Source organism: Castanea sativa, chromosome 4, assembly GCF_040712315.1.
Source record: "Castanea sativa cultivar Marrone di Chiusa Pesio chromosome 4, ASM4071231v1".
NCBI lineage: Eukaryota > Viridiplantae > Streptophyta > Magnoliopsida > Fagales > Fagaceae > Castanea > Castanea sativa.
In genome coordinates this window covers 9,755,138-9,773,340 of record NC_134016.1, presented here as the reverse complement: position 1 = coordinate 9,773,340, position 18,203 = coordinate 9,755,138, and the positions used below count along the sequence as shown (strand labels likewise).

Sequence of the window (18,203 nt, the reverse complement as noted above, 5' to 3'; positions counted from 1 at the left end):
CCATATCGCTCGATTTTGTGCTTCCTTTCTCTATATGTTGGGTCCACTAAGAAAAAGTTTCATGTCATATCTGAATTGAATTTATCGTGTGATGAGTGCATGTATTTTACATTAGAGAATGGAATAAACATTTCAATGTGTTAAGAATTTCTCATGCCATGGAATAAACATTAATTTCAGGAGATTTCCTTTTTTTTTTTTTTTTCTTTTTCTTTTTTTTTCCTTTCCTTTTTACCACTCTCATTTGACCCGAGAATGAATAACTAAAATACTTTCTTTCTTATTTGACACAAAACTGAAGTTTTCATAACTAGACCTAACTCATAAGTCTGAAGGTTTCCTACAAGCTTAATTAAAGGACTTGTAAAATTGTGATTTACAACTATGTTTTATATTAGTTTTAATTTAGTGTCAAATTTGATTGTAATCTGTTCAATCATTTCCTTGTATTTTTGTGGGATTTAATGTAAGGACTGTGTGTGTGAGAGTTTGGTAAAGAATTTGTGATTGATGAACTTCAACTACCTAATAAATGAAGTAATGTTTGAATTATTTTTTTGCAGTTAATGACACATCTATTTGTAAGTCTTATGAAATAAAATTGGCGTAAATGCAATCTTAGTCCCTACATTTTGACGTTTTTCCATTTTAGTCCCTACATTTTATTTTTACTATTTTTAGTCCCTAAACCAATTAACGCGTGTTATTTTCGTCCTTTCCGTCAGTCAACCGACGGAAATTGCTAAGGTGGTTGTCGAAGGAATTAAAAAATTATAAAATTCCATGTCACCATGACGCATCAGCATCTATTTTTTTTTTATAAATAATTTTTCAATTTTAACTAAAAAAATAAAAATAAAAACACAAACTCAAATTTAAAAACACAAACCCAGAAAATCAAACCAAAAACACGAATTCAAAATTAAACCCATTAACAAAATATCACTTCTGTTAGAATAACTCAAACCCAGATTTGAATAAAAATTGTTGAAGATGAACCCAAATCCAATCTTCTGTTAGAATAACTCAAACCTAGATTACAACAACACAAACGAAAAAAGAAAAGAAAAAAACAGAGATCAAACACAAACAAAGACCCAGATCACAAATATAGGTCAAACATAGACCCAGATCACAACAACACAAATGAAAAAAAAAAAAAAAAGAGGTCAAAAAAATTTCTTCCGGTCTCAAGACCTAAACAACATGACCACTCGAAATCAAGATCAACTCTCACGGTCTCAAGACCCAAACAACATGACCCATAAGACAAACCCCAGCAAAATCCAGCAAGACCCAAACAGAATGACCAATCTGAAGAAGAGCGCTGCTGCTTCGGTGGTGGAGGTGGACTCGTTGGGGTTGGCGGAGGAGAGAGAGGCCGATCTGATCCACCACGCATCATCGATCTAACCCACCACGCATTGTCGATCTAACCCACCACGCATCGCCGAATCCATCGCCTTTATCGTCTTCAACTAACTCGTTATCTAATCACCGGAAGAGCTTTCCTCTGCTAGCCAAAGTTTTTAGAGCAACGCCGATGTGGAAAGTGAAATGATTGGCGTGTCGATGGCGGCAACGTCGCTAGCTCCGCCCTCTCCGTCTTCTTCCAATGCTTCGGTTTGGAAGAAGATGGTGTGTCATGGGTGATCTGAGAGAGCCACCAAATTAGAGAGAGGGTGAGAGAAAGGAAGATGAGAAATGAGAGAGAGGAGTGAGAGTGACCGTGTGATTGAAAGAAGAGAGAGAAAGAAGTGATATTTTGTTAATGGGTTTAATTTTGAATTCGTGTTTTTGGTTTGATTTTCTGGATTTGTGTTTTTAAATTTGAGTTTGTGTTTTTATTTTATTTTATTTAGTTAAAATTGAAAATTATTTATAAAAGAAAAATAGATGCTGATGTGTCATGGTGAAGTGACATTTTTTATAATTTTTTAATTCCTCCGCCAGCCACCTCAGCAATTTCCGTCGGTTGACTGACGGAAAGGACGAAAATAACATGCGTTAATTGGTTTAGAGATTAAAAGTGGTAAAAATAAAATGTAGAGACTAAAATGGAGAAACATCAAAATATAGGGATTAAAAGTGCATTTACGCCAATAAAATTAGCAATATTCCTCTTGAAACCATTGTTATGAATTTAGTTCTATTCTATTGACGAAAAATCTAGTATCAAATCATAAATTGGAACGACAACCCTCTTTGCTCCAACTCATAAAAAATTTAAGGCTATTCCGATGAGTTTCAGTCATTTCGGTGAATAGCGGTAAATTCCGGTTGAAATTCGAGATCCTTCTAGCATGAATTTGTAAGAAGAGAAGCCAACGTTTAAACAATAAAAAATTAAAGAAGAGAAGAAAAGAATGATACTATACATTAATGCATACGACGAAGAGAAGGAAAAATGTTGATGGAAAAAAAAAACCATAGAAAAAATGAGTGAGGGTAGAATGGTTCGTGACTCAAAAGAAATGTGGAGGAAATTCAGAAGATAATAGCCAAGGAATAAATGCCTTTTGGATTAAACGAGGTGGTCCATTGTTGACCGGTGGTGGGGGGAGTAAATGGGAAGAAAGAAAAAGATGGTTGACACGTGGTGTGGGAGTAAATGAAAAGGAAATAGAAAGAAAAAGAAATATTTTTAAAAGTTGTGATAGATTTAAGCTTGAGCTTAGTTTTCATATAATCACAATCTAAACAACAAAGAAAATCCTATGGATGTATTGTCCAACAAAAATTATGCCCAATGTCTTTGTAGACAAAACTATATTGTTGTTTTATTTTTATTTTTTTTATGAACATATTGTTGTTTTATTTTAAATCTATAGCTATAGTATTATATTATTGTTATAATGTTTTAAATCTACACCATAATAATAATAATAATAATAATAATAATAAGGAAGAGGCCAACGCTCTTAAGGACAACGATCATTGGTCGGACTTACCTAAAAATCAAAGCAATAAAGAGGCCAACGCTCTGAAGGACAACGATTTTCCTTCATTCCTTTATATCTGCAAAGAATTTATTCATGGAATTCTAAGATCAAATTAAGCCTACCTATCTGCTGAAAGAACTCTCAAAGTTGAGGTAACATGGAGGTTCAAATTCTATCCAGAAAGTTGATAAAACCAACAAGTCCAACTCCACCTCACCTTAAAAGTTACAAAACATCATCCTTAGATCAACTTGCTCCACCAGCATATGTGCCATTTATTCTATACTATGATGCCAATGGTGACAAAAATGAAATTGATGAAAGGAGTAAGCGTTTAGAGAAATCACTTTCAGAAATCTTAACCCTCTATTACCCTTTAGCTGGGAGATACATCAAAGATAAGCAACTAGTTGATTGTAATGATGAGGGGGCGGAATACTTGGAAGCCCAAGTAAGTGGAAAACTTGCTCAAGTTCTCCAAGGAGAACTCAAACCCGAGCTGTTGAATTCTCTTGTTCCCATTGTAATGCCATCAGAAACTACTCCTTTGGCATTTGTTCAAGTCAACATGTTTGAGTGTGGTGGGCTAGCCATTGCGCTGGAATGTGCTCATTTTGTAATTGATGGAATTACAGCCACTACGTTTTTCAATGCATGGGCTAAAGCATGCAAAGCAGAAGGGATCAATGAAGTGATTCACCCAATATTTGACTTGGCTTCTTTCTTTCCACCAAGAGAGAATACTATGCCTATGGTGCCACCTAAGATACCTGGACCTGGTGCAAATCCAATCATCACCAAAAGGTTTGTGTTCAATAAGGCAGCAATATCAAGCCTGAAAGCCATTGCCAAAGGTGGTGCTTGTGATTCTGAAACGTCAACAAAGCGCCAACCTTCTCGGGTGGTGGCGGTGACAGCACTTATATGGAAGGCTCTCATTGCTGTGGCTAAAGCTAGACATGGGCACTTGAAAGCCTCTATTTTATGTCATTCACTGAATCTGCGTGGAAAGACAGCTCTGCCAATACCGGATAACTCTTTTGGGAACTTCTACATGGTGGCCAATGCTCGATTTGGTGGAAACAACGAGGGCAAGTTTGAGTTGCATGACTTGGTGGACGCACTTGATGATTCAATAAGGAATACGATTGATGACTGCATGAAAGCACAAACCGGGGACGATTTGGTTTCTATGATGACTAAATCCTTAAGAGAGGCCGGTGAAGAACGTGAAAGAGGTGAGACTGATATCTACATGTTCAGTAGCTGGTGCAGGTTCCCTTTCTATGAAGCGGATTTTGGCTGGGGAAAGCCTGCTTGGATGAGCATTGTAGCTATTCCTATGGAAATAATTGGTATGTTTGACACCAAAGATGGCGATGGAATTGAGGCATGGGTGAGCTTGCATGAAGAAGCTATGCTTATGTTTCAGAATTATCCTGAGATTAAAGCCTTTACCTCCCAAATCTAATTGTTTAGTGCTTCCTTTTAATATGTTGGGTTTAGTAAGAATAAATTTTTAGGTTGTCTCAATTGAATTTCTCATGAGTATATATATATATATATATATATAATTAATTAATTTGATAATTAGGAGAAGGAGGATTAAATCCTGGAGATCTCTTTTAGAAATACCATGGGGTGTCAATCACTTAATCTATAAGGCTCTTGGTAAGTATGCAGGTTATGTTGGAGAATGGAGTAAACATTTCAATGTATATGTTAGGTCCTTAATTATATGAAATTTGAATTTATATATAACTTTTTCTTCAACAAGTCTTGGAAGAATCATAATTATTGATATGTCAAATAATGGTTAGTTCACAATAAAAATAGTATCATTGTTGGACTCAAATAAAAATAATATTGCTCGAATCATAACAGACCTTGTCCCTAAATGTTAAATATATTTTGTTCCCAACATTACTCATTTTTCTTATGTTTATTTTGTTGACCTTATTATGTTTATCACGATATAGAAACCAGCCGGGTTCTTTCTTTGGGCAACAGTGATCTACATATATACCTTTTTCAAAACTACTTTTACGGCTGGTTTAGGAGAGCGAGAAAGGAATGAAATAGAAAAGAATGAAAAAAAATAATTTTAAAATTTGTTCTCTTTCTTTATTTGGGGTTTATATGGAGGGAATAGAAATTTTAATTCAAATAATTAATACAATAACCAAAAATTAAAATGAGTTTAGGAACAATATACAAAGCTATCAGAATCATTTGAAAAGTTGTTTTTAAAGGTTGATTCGTGCAACCCACCAAGCTCAGTGCAAAGCAGTTTTTTGCCTAAACAACCTCTCAAAATTAGATTATAGTGCCCACTTTTTTATTACACACACTTTTACACACAAAATTTCAAGAACAATTTTCTTTAAAAAAGCTTTTCTCTTTCCTATTGCTATTCCTTTTACTCTTGCAAATTTCACAAATGAGTTTATTATTTTTAGTGGTTGGAGGTGGCAGATATTAAATTAGGATGGATTATGAGATCCATTTTCTGCCAAAGTTAAACTGAGAAATTTCCATTGCCGTAGAACTTGTCCACCTTGGTGCTTATCATTGAAATCAAAACCTTAACCATGCTCTGATATCAGTTAGTACAATGAACCGAATGAAGCCCCCAAAATTCAAACAAATGGTAATAAAGAAAACAATAAACATAAGCAAACACAAAATCAAGATTCAGAGTTTTTGCAATACACACAGAACCCAAAAAAGTCGGTGTAATGAGGATTGAGGATTCGTATTGTGACGGAAATTCAATCATGACCAACTTTATATCACGTCATGCATGGCACTAAGGTGCAAATGGTGCACGTTGAAATAGAAGCGATGTTAACAGTCAGCAATGTTTAAAGATGAAATTAACAAAATTAAATCTTATGGATAAAAGATGATGATAATTACTCTTTTTTTTTATAAGGCTGATTATTATTTTAGACCTAGAGGATACAATTTGAAATTTGGACAAAAAAATGTTTTATCTATTACATACTCTCTGTTACACTCTTGCACACTCATAGACAAAAAATGAACTGCCATCGAAAATTGCCTTGTTTATTTTGTGTGGGTGTTCAACAGTGGGTATATTAGTGTATGTTTTACAGAAATTTTCCATAAAATAAAACCAACGAGAGATTGAAAGTATGATAGATGAAAATGCCCAAAAGAGCATATTAGTTCATTATGATTAAACTTTCAGTTCAAATTTGTTCTTACACGTTCACAACATTTTCTACTCATTAAAGTTGGGTGGTTGGCTTTAATTTAATGTGAACTCTAAAGATTGCGCTAACAAATTTTGAGAGAAAAGTATGTGATTATAAAAACTACACAACTCCTCACCAAGAGAGGTTGATATTGCTTGCAGTTAAATATTATTGTATTCAGGGCGGCTTAATGGGTGATGCAATTGATATAATTGTTTAAGGTACTCGAATAAAAGAAGGCCTCCACTTGTAAAAATAAATTATATATATAATATATTTATTTATATATTTTAATTAAAAAAAATTTTAAGCATTTTTATTGGTCAGTTAAATGCATTAAAAAGACTTCATTGTATCCTAAATTATTTCACTACACAATTGATTGATGGGACATGTTTTCACTATGATAAGACCATTTTCTGCCCCTCTTACTTCACTGCACAAGCCATTGATGGGAGTGGGACATGTTTATTTATTTCATTGCACCCCTCTCTTACTTCACTGCACAAGCCATTGATGCGAGTGGGACACGTTTATTTATTTCACTACACAAGCCGGCCCTGGTTTTTAGTCAAGCCATGGATGGGAGTGGGACATATTTATTTATTTCACTGCATAAGCCGGCCCTAGTTTTTAGTCATAGGACAGGCTGGTAAAATATTAATACAAAATATTGATACAAAATTCTGCCTTGGACCCTTTTCTGCTATCATGTGACCCATTTTTTGCTTTTACACTTAGCCATAAGAGTACAGGCTGGACACTTAGGGCTTGTTTGGTAGGTTAATTTAAACTCATATTTTCACATTTTAAACAATATTACACACATTTTTACATACTTTTTTATCCACACGTATTTCAAAAAATTACAAAAATTCCATCTCAAACTACTCTACCAAACACTCCTTTATTTTTTTAAAATTAAAATTAATACAATCTTATTTAAAGTCTACTATGTCACAAGAAAGATTAAGTGAATTAGCTATATTATCAATTAAAAAATAAATGTTAGAGGAACTTAAATACAAAAACTTAATTCGTAATTTTGCATCTCAAAAAGCAAGAAAAATATATTTTAAATAAAAAATTCAATATATATTATTTGATTAATATTCAAATATAAAAAGACCCTACTTAAAATTTTTGCTTAAGACCCCCAAAGTTGTTGAGCCAACCCTGGTTGTATCAGTGTTGTATCCCTTAATGTCAAACAAATTTTGAGAGAAAAGTATGTGATTATAAAAACTACACAACTCACCAAGAGCGGTTGATATTGCTTGCAATTAAATATTGTTGTATCAGTGTTGTATCCCTCAATGTCAAACAAATTTTGAGAGAAAAGTATGTGATTATAAAAACTACACAACTCCTCGCCAAGAGCGGTTGATATTGCTTGCAAATGTTGCATCAGTCCTATGTCCATCAATGTGAAACTACTTCCAACAATATAATTAAGTTTAGGACATTAAATTTTTAACAATAATTGAATTAAAGGGCACGTTTGGTAGACTATAACAGTAATTACATAGAAATATGAAAATGTATTACAAGGAATACAAGATGTTGTAATATAATATTTATTACTATTCATTTGTTTGATGACAACACAATAATAGAACCTTAAAGACATTAAAGGAATGAAACATTTTAAATCAAATTTAAGATATATTTTAGAAAATATCTTACTCATATAATTATATATCTTAAAAAATAATTGAAAGTTCACTTGATGTGTAAAACACCAGTGAATGTTTAGACCCCCAATTTCAAATTACCAACACAAGCTTATATTCAAACAATGTATGTGTGGAATAATAAATATTAGCTATACCCAAACAAGTATACTACTCTAAGCCATAATTAAAACACAACACATCAGTAATTAAAGGCAAAGAGTAACGGTTAGAGAGATGCAACCATAAGATAACACCGACATGTGTTATCGAAGAGGAAATTGAAATACTCGACAAAAAACCTCTGCACTGCCCTCCAAGCAGTAAAATGATCCACTAGAAAATCAGTTGGAATACATGAATAGTGAAAGTTCAAATAGTGTGTAAAACACCTATGAATGTTTAGATCCCTAATTACAAAAATACCAACACAAGCTTATAATCAAATAATATATGTGTAGAATATGAAATATAAGTTATATCCAAATTATTAACACACTCTAAACCATAATTAAATACAATCACAGCAGTAATTAAAAGGTAAAGAGTAAAGGAAGAGAAATGCAAACACAAAGATAATACGGCGATGTGTTATCGAAGAGGAAACCGAAGTACTCGGCGAAAAAACTCTTCACCGCCCTCCAAGCGGTCAATAATCCATTAGAGAATAAAGTTGGGATACATGAATAGCAGAAGACGTTCCAAGCCTAATCTACCTAGTGCACCTAAGCCCTCCAAGCTTCTTGCTCCAACAGAGATACGCCAAACCTTGTCTTCTATAGCTTACCGGATCCCGTAATTTCCCATTACATCAACCAAATGAATTGGTGCCTTTTGAGTTGCTTCCCAATCACCAAAATACCTTCTCATTGATATGGGTATGGTGAGATAGGATTTGGCTAAATGTAGGTTAAGGATATAACAATGGAGAGGGTGAGAGTAGAGGAATTTGGAGAATCAAAGGATGAAGATTGTGGATGAGTCAATCTTGTTTTTCTCTAGGGTTTCTCTCTCAAAATTCTCTTTAGAAGCTCTCTACATTTCGTGGGTGCAAGGTTATTTATAGTAGTGTGTATGAGGAATGCGAAAAGTCAGTTTCAACCGAACAGGGCATTCTGGCATCTTAACCTTACGACTGGAACGAGTCTCGAGTCTGAGTCGCGAGCTAACTGCCTGGCTAGACTGGAAGTTTTGTCCTGTAATGCTTTAGTTGTCGTGACTCTTCAACTCCCCTGCATACTTCACATGTGCCATTCTGGCGACTTGCCAATCGCGAGATCCAGTAGCGAGGCTCCTTTGAATTGCACACATCTTAAGTTTTCTTTACACTCTCTCACACTACCCTTACATAATTCCCACCTAAATACTGGGTATCTAATTGTTAAATTAGAAGCAAATTTGGCACGGAATAAAGCCAACACATGATTGAATAAGTTCAACCTTACAAATAGCAATAGACCCTCCAAGCCTAATTTACCTGATGCACCTAAGCCCTCCAAGCTTCTTTCTCCAATAGAGTTAAGTCTAATCTTATCTTCTTTAGCTTACTAGATCCCGCAATAAGCCCATTGCATTAACCAAATGAATTGGTCCTCTCTGAACTGCTTCCCAAGTACCAAATAACCTTCTCATTAATATGGGTGTGGTGAGATAAGAATTTGGCTAAAGGTCCTCTCAAAGGTATGTCAATAGAGAGGGTGAGAGTAGAGAAATTTGAGAATCAAAGGTATAAGATTGCGGATGAGTCAATCTTGTTTTTCTCTAGGGTTTTTCTCTCAAATTTCTCTCTAGAAGCTTTCTACATTTCGTGGGTATAAAGGTATTTATAGTAGGGTATGAGAAGGAATGTGAAAAGTCACTTTTTTGCATGATAGGGGGTTCTGGCGACTTGACTTGCGATTGGGACTAGTCGTGAGTTTCAGTCGCGAAATAACTAATTGGTCAGACTATAATTTTTGTCCTGTAGTGTTTCAGCTATCATGACCCTTCAGCTTCCTGCATGCTTTACTCGTGTGGCACTTCTGGCGAGTCACCACTCGCGAGATCCAGTCGCGAGAATCCTCTTGATTGCACACACACTTTAATTCTTCACACTCTCTCACATACAACCAATACATGATTCCCACCTACATACAGGGCATCATAATTAAATTTGGAACGGAATAAAGTCAACAAATGGTTGAATAAATTCAGTCTTACAAATATTTTTGAAATTTGAAAGAGAGATTAGTTTTTTTTTTATGATTTTTTATTTTCATAATTGTTATGTGCATATTGAATGAAAATATATTAATTTTAGAAATTAATACACCTACTAATATCTATTACAACCCTTTTAGAGATGAAAAACTATTCCCCATTTTAAAGAATTGCTGTTTGTAAGAAATGACTTTTGTAAAGTTGTGATTTTCGACTAACCTTTTGTTGGCTTTAATTCCGTGCCAAATTTGGTTGTAATTCAGTCAATCATTTTTCAGCATTTTTGTGGGTTTAATTTTAAGGGATAAGTGTGAGAGATTGGTGAAGAATCAAGCGTGCAATGAAGATCAGTGCAGTTTCGTGACTAGCTCACAAGAAGCTCATGAGTAAAGTAATTTGCGAAAAGGCCACGTGTGAAGTACATGATTAGAAGTTGAAGAGTCACGCTAGCCTATCATTTTGCGAGTACTTCCCAAGAAAGGCTAACTCGCGAGGTACCCCGTGAAACTATTTGTTTGACAATAATGAAAAGTGCTTTTCTAAATTCTTTACACACACTATATATACTCTCTTTACCCACGAAATTAAAGAGTCATTTTTAGATAGAAAATCCTAACAAAACACTTGAGAGTTAGAGATTGTCATACCCATAATCATTTATACAAATTCTCTTAGTTTTCCTCTACTCCTACCTCTCCATCTATATATCATTGAGAAGTCCTTAGCCCAAACACTTGTCTCACCCATTCTAAGTGTTGAGAGAAGTTTTGGTGCCTTTGGGAAGCATTGGAAGAAGCCATTGAGTGGCGGATGCAATTTGTTTTTTGTTTTAAATGTGCTAGATTATCAATAAATTATTAATTTCTCCTAAAAGTTTGAGATTTCAATTTTGTAAACTAAATAGTAGATTGTCAACATTTGCCATCTATCACCCACATAATCACACTCCAAAAAATCGCTATCTTTCTCTTAACATGAAAACATAAAATTGAAAATTATATTACAACTTTACTAACCATGCACTATTGCCTTATATTCTAGATATAAAGCAAACCTCATTTTCAACAAAATAGTAATTTTTTTTTTGGTAAATTATGCTTGAACTATCACATTTGATTCTCTATTTGAAAATAAATTTTGTTAAAATTATTATTAATTCATCAAATTAACCTTGCCATGGTAAGTATTAAATAAATTTATTTAACTAATATTTAAGTATACAAGGACTCACTTAAATTATCACCATAGGTCTCAAACAATATGGACTTAGTATTGCTCTTTATGAGGCTTCAAACTTAGTATATAACCAACATTAGAGAATTAAACTATTTTATAAATTAAAATATCATTACTTTAAGATGAGCTTATTATTGATAGAATTTTTATTAACACCCGTCATAACATTTTAGTTCAACTGTTAAAAATTTAACGTCCTAAACTTACTTATTTTGTTGGAAGTTGTTTGACATTGAGGGACACAGGATTGATACAACATTTGCAATCAATATTGAAGGGGATAAAAATAGGAGACGGGTATTCCCATAGAACTCGAAGGGACGGAGAGCATGTAGACGGATCGACACCGTAGGTGACGCGACTATGACGGTTAAATTTAACTGAGTATCCGTCATGTACGAATTAATTGAAGATTCCAGGTTGTGTGTCATTTGATATGTTTTAAATCAACCTTTGCTTTATCCCCACGCAAGCGTGCATACTTGGACTTCTTGCGACACACGTTTGAGAAGACTCCTATATGGAAAGGAACTTGAGGGGGAAGTTGTATCCTAAAAGAAAGGCAATTCTACCCAATATAAATACCCCAGAAACCCTAGATATGAAGGTACGCACAATATTCTTAACTCTGGCATTCTAGGGTTGAAGAAACAAGATTCTAACTTGACCTTCGGAGGGTTTTTGGCCGGCACCACACCGGTGCTCTCTTTTAGGTCCTCTATTTTCATTTTTGCAGGTATTGCCTTGGTTTGAGGAGTGCTTGCAACTCACTGGTGATTTTTTCGGCATCATCAGTTGGCGCCGTCTGTGGGAAGAGAAGAAAATCTTCCGATTATTTTAGCCTCGCTCTATTCCTGAGACAAAGAGTTGCATGGTACTCACCCGATCAATGGCAACGAACAACAATCAAGGCGACAAACCGCACGCCACCGCTCTAGAGAGGCAGGTCCAAACGCTTGCGGCGGCGGTTGAGCGCCTCACTAAGCAGAATCATGATTTGGAAGAACAGTTGCGGCAAAGGACCGCACACCCAAGTGCACCACAGGAAGACCAGGAGGGCGCTAGTCCGGAAGGAAGGAACGCGGAAAGACCTGAGGGCAGCAACGCTCCAACTAGACCCGAGCGACAAGAAACCAATCAACCATCTGTCTTAGACGCTGTGCCGACTCACATAGCCGCCAAAATGCAGGAGATGAGGGAATGCATGGATGTGATGATGAATGCCCTTAGAGGACGGGTATCTAGCAACTTGGACGACCTAGTCCATAGAATGGATTCACCATTCACAGCGTTGGTGAATTCATGCCCCGTTCCTCCAAAGTTTCGCATGCCCCATGTGGAAAACTATGACGGATCCAAAGACCCGTTGGATCACCTGGAGTCTTTCAGAACCCTAATGTATCTTCAGGGTGTACCGGATGAAATCATGTGCAGGGCTTTTCTCACCACCTTGAAAGGGCCTGCGAGGGATTGGTACAGTAGGCTGACACCTAATTCCATCGGCACTTTTAAGGAACTAGGCGCACAGTTTGTATCACACTTTATTGGAAGTCATCGACACAAGAGGTCTATTGCATGTATATTAGGTATTAAGCAACGAGAAGACGAGACATTGAGGTCTTATATAGCCCGCTTTAACAAGGAATCCCTCTCGATAGACAAGGCAGATGACAAGATACTTGTGGCAGCATTCACGAACGGGCTACGAGAGGGTAAGTTCTTGTTCTCTCTATGCAAGAATGACCCAAAGACTATGTCCGATGTATATTACAGGGCGACGAAGTATATGAACACGGGGGATGCCTTGCTGGCCAGAGACGACTATAAACCAAGAAAAAGGGAAAGACAGGAAGATACGAAACCAGATAATGGACGAAAAATAGCAAGAACCAGAGATCGACGAGAAGACCGGAGATCCAAACCACCTTCGGGGAGGTTTACGAGTTTCACCCCCTTATATCCCCAATTGACCAGGTGTTAATGCAAATCAAAGATGAAGGAACTTTGACGTTCCCGGGTAAGTTGAAGGGAGATCCGAACAAGAGGCCACGAGATAGATATTGCCGTTTTCATCGTGACCACGGCCATGATACGACGGACTGTTATGACCTGAAGCAACAGATCGAAGCCCTTATCAGACAAGGAAGGTTGCAGAGGTTCGTGAGGAAGGAGAGAACGGATCAACCCTAGGAGCAGAATCCTAGACGGGAAAACGAATGTCCCAGACCACCGGTAGCAGACATACGAATGATAATAGGGGGCAGTACTTCAACTGGGTCGTCTAAAAAGGCCAGAAAGACCTATTTACGGACGGTACAAAGTGTCCAGTCGACGGGCTCTTCACTAGAAAGAATATGACGGAACGGCTCCAGTATCGAGTTTTCTGAAGAAGAGGCCCGGCGCCTTCACCACCCCCATGACGACGCGCTTGTGGTTAGTATACAGGTAGGAGACTTCAACGTCCACCGAGTTCTAGTGGACAACGGGAGCTCAGCAGACATCCTTTACTACCCCGCGTTCCAGCAGATGGGGATTGCAAAAGAGCGCCTAATCCGGGCATGCAGGCCCCTCGTTGGCTTTGGGGGAACCCGGGTCCATCCTTTAGGATCCGTCACATTGGCGGTGACAGTAGGAGACTACCCATAACAAATAACCAAGGATGTTTCCTTTCTAGTGGTTGATTGCTTCTCAGCGTATAATGCCATACTCGGACGACCCACTCTCAACGCATGGAAGACCATCACTTCTACCTACCATCTGATGATCAAGTTTCCCACTGAACACGGAGTTGGAGAACTGCGCGGAAATCAGGTGACTGCACGGGAATGTTACGTGGCCATGATGGAGATGGATGACCATGTACAGGCAATGAACATCGAAGAACAGAGAACAGTGGCAGAACCCGTGGAGAAATTGGAAGAGGTACAACTAGATGATTCGAGGCCCGACCGGACCACTAGGATAGGAACCTCGGTCGACCAAACGGTTCGACATGCCCTCCTACTGTTCCTTAAAGAGAACCAAGACGTGTTTGCATGGAGCCATGACGAAATGCCGGGAATAGATCCGGCAGTCATAGTCCATAAATTGAACGTGTCACCTTCGCTCTCTCCAGTTCGACAAAAGAAGCGCGTGTTCGCCCCCGAAAGGGATCGAGCCGCAGCAGAGGAAGTGCAGAAGCTACGGGAAGCGAACTTCATACGAGAGGTGTACTACCCAGACTGGCTGGCAAACATGGTAATGGTCAAGAAATCAAACGGGAAGTGGAGAATGTGTGTTGACTTCACGGATCTGAACAGAGCATGCCCTAAAGACAGTTACCCACTCCCGCGCATTGACACCTTAGTGAACTCCACTGCGAGACATGAATTGATGAGCTTCATGGACGCTTTCTCGGGGTATAATTAAATCAAATTGGATAAAGGTGATCAAGAGAAAACATCATTTGTGACAAGCCAGGGGCTTTTTTGCTACAAGGTGATGTCGTTCGGGCTCAAGAATGCGGGAGCCACGTATCAACGATTAATGAACAAAATGTTCGCACACCAAATTGGCAGAAACGTCCAGGTCTATGTGGATGATATGTTGGTGAAAAGCGCAAAGGTGTCCGATCATCTGAGGGACCTCCAGGAGACATTCGACACTCTTCGGACGTATAAAATGAAGTTGAATTCAAGCAAATGCGCATTTGGAGTTACTGCTGGAAAATTCTTAGGATTCATGGTGTCCCAGCGGGGCATTGAAGTCAACCTAGAGAAAGTGAAAGCGATTATGGAGCTATCTCCTCCGAGGACGGTAAAGGAAGTGCAAAGCTTGACAGGGAAGATAGCAGCCTTAAATAGGTTCGTATCGAGAGCAACGGACAAGTGTCTCCCTTTCTTCAGAACGCTAAGGAGATCTTTCGAGTGGACGGACGAATGCCAAAGGGCATTTGAAGAGTTGAAGGCATATCTCTCTACCCCGCCATTGCTTAGCCCGTCCATGCTAGGGGAGACATTGTTCCTGTACCTTGCCGTCTTATTGGCAGCGGTAAGTGCGGCTCTCATCAAAGAGGAAGGGAAGATACAGAAGCCCGTGTACTTTGTAAGCCGGGCGCTACGGGGCGCAGAGGAGAGATACCCACGGATGGAGAAACTCGCCTTCGCACTCGTAACTGCAGCTCCCAAAACTGAAGCCCTATTTTCAAGCATATACAATAATAGTCCTGACGGATCAGCCCTTGCGGAGAGCAATGAACAATCCTGAAACTACCGGACAGATGGCTTTGTGGGCTATCGAGCTGAGTGAGTACGATATCCAATACCAGCCACGAACAGCTTTGAAAGGACAAATACTGGCAGACTTCATCGTGGAATTCACTACACCTAACGAGCAGGGGGCAGAAGAGACGCCCACATGGAGAATTCACATAGACGGATCCTCCAATAAGCATGCAGGAGGGGTCGGGGTTGTACTCCACACCCCGGAAGGAGATAAGGTTGAATGCATGATCCGTCTGGAGTTCCCCACTACAAATAATGAAGCGGAGTATGAGGCCCTGGTGGCAGGATTGGAACTTGCAATAGCGGCTGGGGCCAGGAAGGCAGTAGTCTACTCCGATTCTTAAATCGTAGCCAGCCAAGTTAATGGGAGCTATGATTGCAAGAATGAACAAATGAGAAGGTACCTCGGAGAAGTGAAGGGTCTAACGAGCGACCTCCAATTCACGATAGCTCAGATCCCAAGAGAAGAGAATCAAGAGGCGGACCGACTCGCAAAGGCTACTTCGGCCGAACCCATGATCGCTCAAGAACAGGTATTGTCCTTCGTCCAACATTCATCGCTACTAGATAACGTTCGAATGTAGGAATTAAGCACTAAGGACGATTGGACGGTTCCAATTGTGGCATACCTCAAGGATGGCAAGCTGCCAGACAGCAAGGTAGACGCAAGGAAATTGAAGGTTAGGGCTGCCCGATTCATACTGATTAAAGGCATCCTCTACAAAAGAGGATTCTCCCGACCATATCTAAGATGCCTGGGCCATGATGAAGTAGACTACGTGATGAGGGAAGTTCATGAAGGAATTTGTGGAAACCACTCGGGATCAAGGTCTCTGGTGCACAAGCTACTCCGAGCAGGGTATTACTGGCCGACAATGCAGAAGGATGCCCATATGTACGTTAGAGCCTGCGATAAGTGTCAACGGTTTGGCAATCTTATTAGACAGCCAATGGAGGAACTCACACCCATGACGGCCCCATGGCCGTTTGCGCAATGGGGGTTTAGACATCATGGGTCCATTTTCAATAGCGGCAAGACAACTGAAGTTCTTGGTAGTTGGTATTGACTACTTCACCAAGTGGGTGGAAGCAGAAGCTCTTGCTACTATCACGGAGAAAAACATTCGCAACTTTGTATGGAGAAGTATTATTTGCCGATATGGGATCCCGAGAGTGCTCGTTTCAGACAATGGGAAGCAATTCAACAACGATGCATTCCGAGACTTTTGTTCTCAGCTGGGAATCAAGAATCACTACTCGTCACCCGCCCACCCACAGGCCAACGGACAAGTTGAAGTCACAAACCGTTCCTTGTTAAAGATTATCAAGACCCGGCTCGAGGGGGCAAAGGGCATATGGCCAGACGAACTACCAAGTGTACTATGGGCGTACAGAACAACGACAAGAACGCCAACGGGAGAGACACCGTTTCGATTGGCGTTCGGTGCTGAGGCCCTCATACCGGCAGAAGTGGGATTGACGAGCTACCGCGTTGAAAGCTATGACGGGAGCAAGAATATTGAAGCATTACGTCTAGAGCTTGACCTTGTCGATGAATTCAGGGCAGTAGCAGCCCAGAGACTAGCGCGGTACCAAGACATGATGGCAAAACACTACAACTCAAAGGTTCGGCACTGAGACTTCAAGGTTAGAGATCTAGTGTTACGAAAAGTGCTTGGCGCTACGAAGGATACATCCCTAGGAAAGCTGGGTTCTAACTGGGAAGGCCCGTACAGAATCATCTCATGGCACAGGAAAGGAACGTACTACTTGGAGACATTAGACGAAAGGAAGTTGGGCCATCCCTGGAACACGGAGTACCTGAAAAAGTACTACCAGGAGTGCAGCAGTCATAAGACAATACCTACTGCCTTATTTTCAGTTTAATTTTAGACAGTCATGGCTTTTACTTTTTAACTTAAGTTTTCTTTTCCATTGACAATTTGGTTTGTTGAACTTATGAGAGGAATTTTTATTTAGAAAATATGAAATGCATGCTGTTGGAAATTCTACAAATGGTGCACGTTGAAATACAAGCGATGTTAACAGTCAGCAATGTTTAAAGATGAAATTAACAAAATTAAATCTTATGGATAAAAGATGATGATAATTACTCTTTTTTTTTATAAGGCTGATTATTATTTTAAACCTAGAGGATACAATTTGAAATTTGGACAAAAAAAATGTTTTATCTGTTACATACTCTCTGTTACACTCTTGCACACTCATACACAAAAAATGAACTGCCATCGAAAATTGACTTGTTTATTTTGTGTGGGTGTTCAACAGTGGGTATATTAGTGTATGTTTTACAGAAATTTTCCATAAAATAAAACCAACGAGAGATTGAAAGTATGATAGATGAAAATGCCAAAAAGAGCATTTTAGTTCATTATGAATAAACTTTCAGTTCAAATTTGTTCTTACACGTTCACAACATTTTCTACTCATTAAAGTTGGGTGGTTGGCTTTAATTTAATGTGAACTCTAAAGATTGCGCTAACAAATTTTGAGAGAAAAGTATGTGATTATAAAAACTACACAACTCCTCGCCAAGAGTGGTTGATATTGCTTGCAGTTAAATATTATTGTATCCAAGGCTGGCTCAATGGGTGATGCAATTGATACAATCGTCTAAGGCCCCCAAATAAAAGAAAGTCTCCACTTGTA

The 18,203-nt window shown here is 38.5% G+C and overlaps 1 protein-coding gene across 1 annotated transcript; it reads left to right on the top strand.

Moving 5' to 3' along the window:
* The first annotated feature begins 2,970 nt into the window (after positions 1-2,970).
* LOC142630864 (acetyl-CoA-benzylalcohol acetyltransferase-like) lies at positions 2,971-4,475 on the top strand. Its single transcript, XM_075804920.1, has one exon. The coding sequence runs from the start codon at positions 3,100-3,102 to the stop codon at positions 4,411-4,413; it is 1,314 nt and encodes a 437-aa protein (XP_075661035.1). The 5' UTR covers positions 2,971-3,099; the 3' UTR covers positions 4,414-4,475.
* Positions 4,476-18,203: the final 13,728 nt, after the last annotated feature.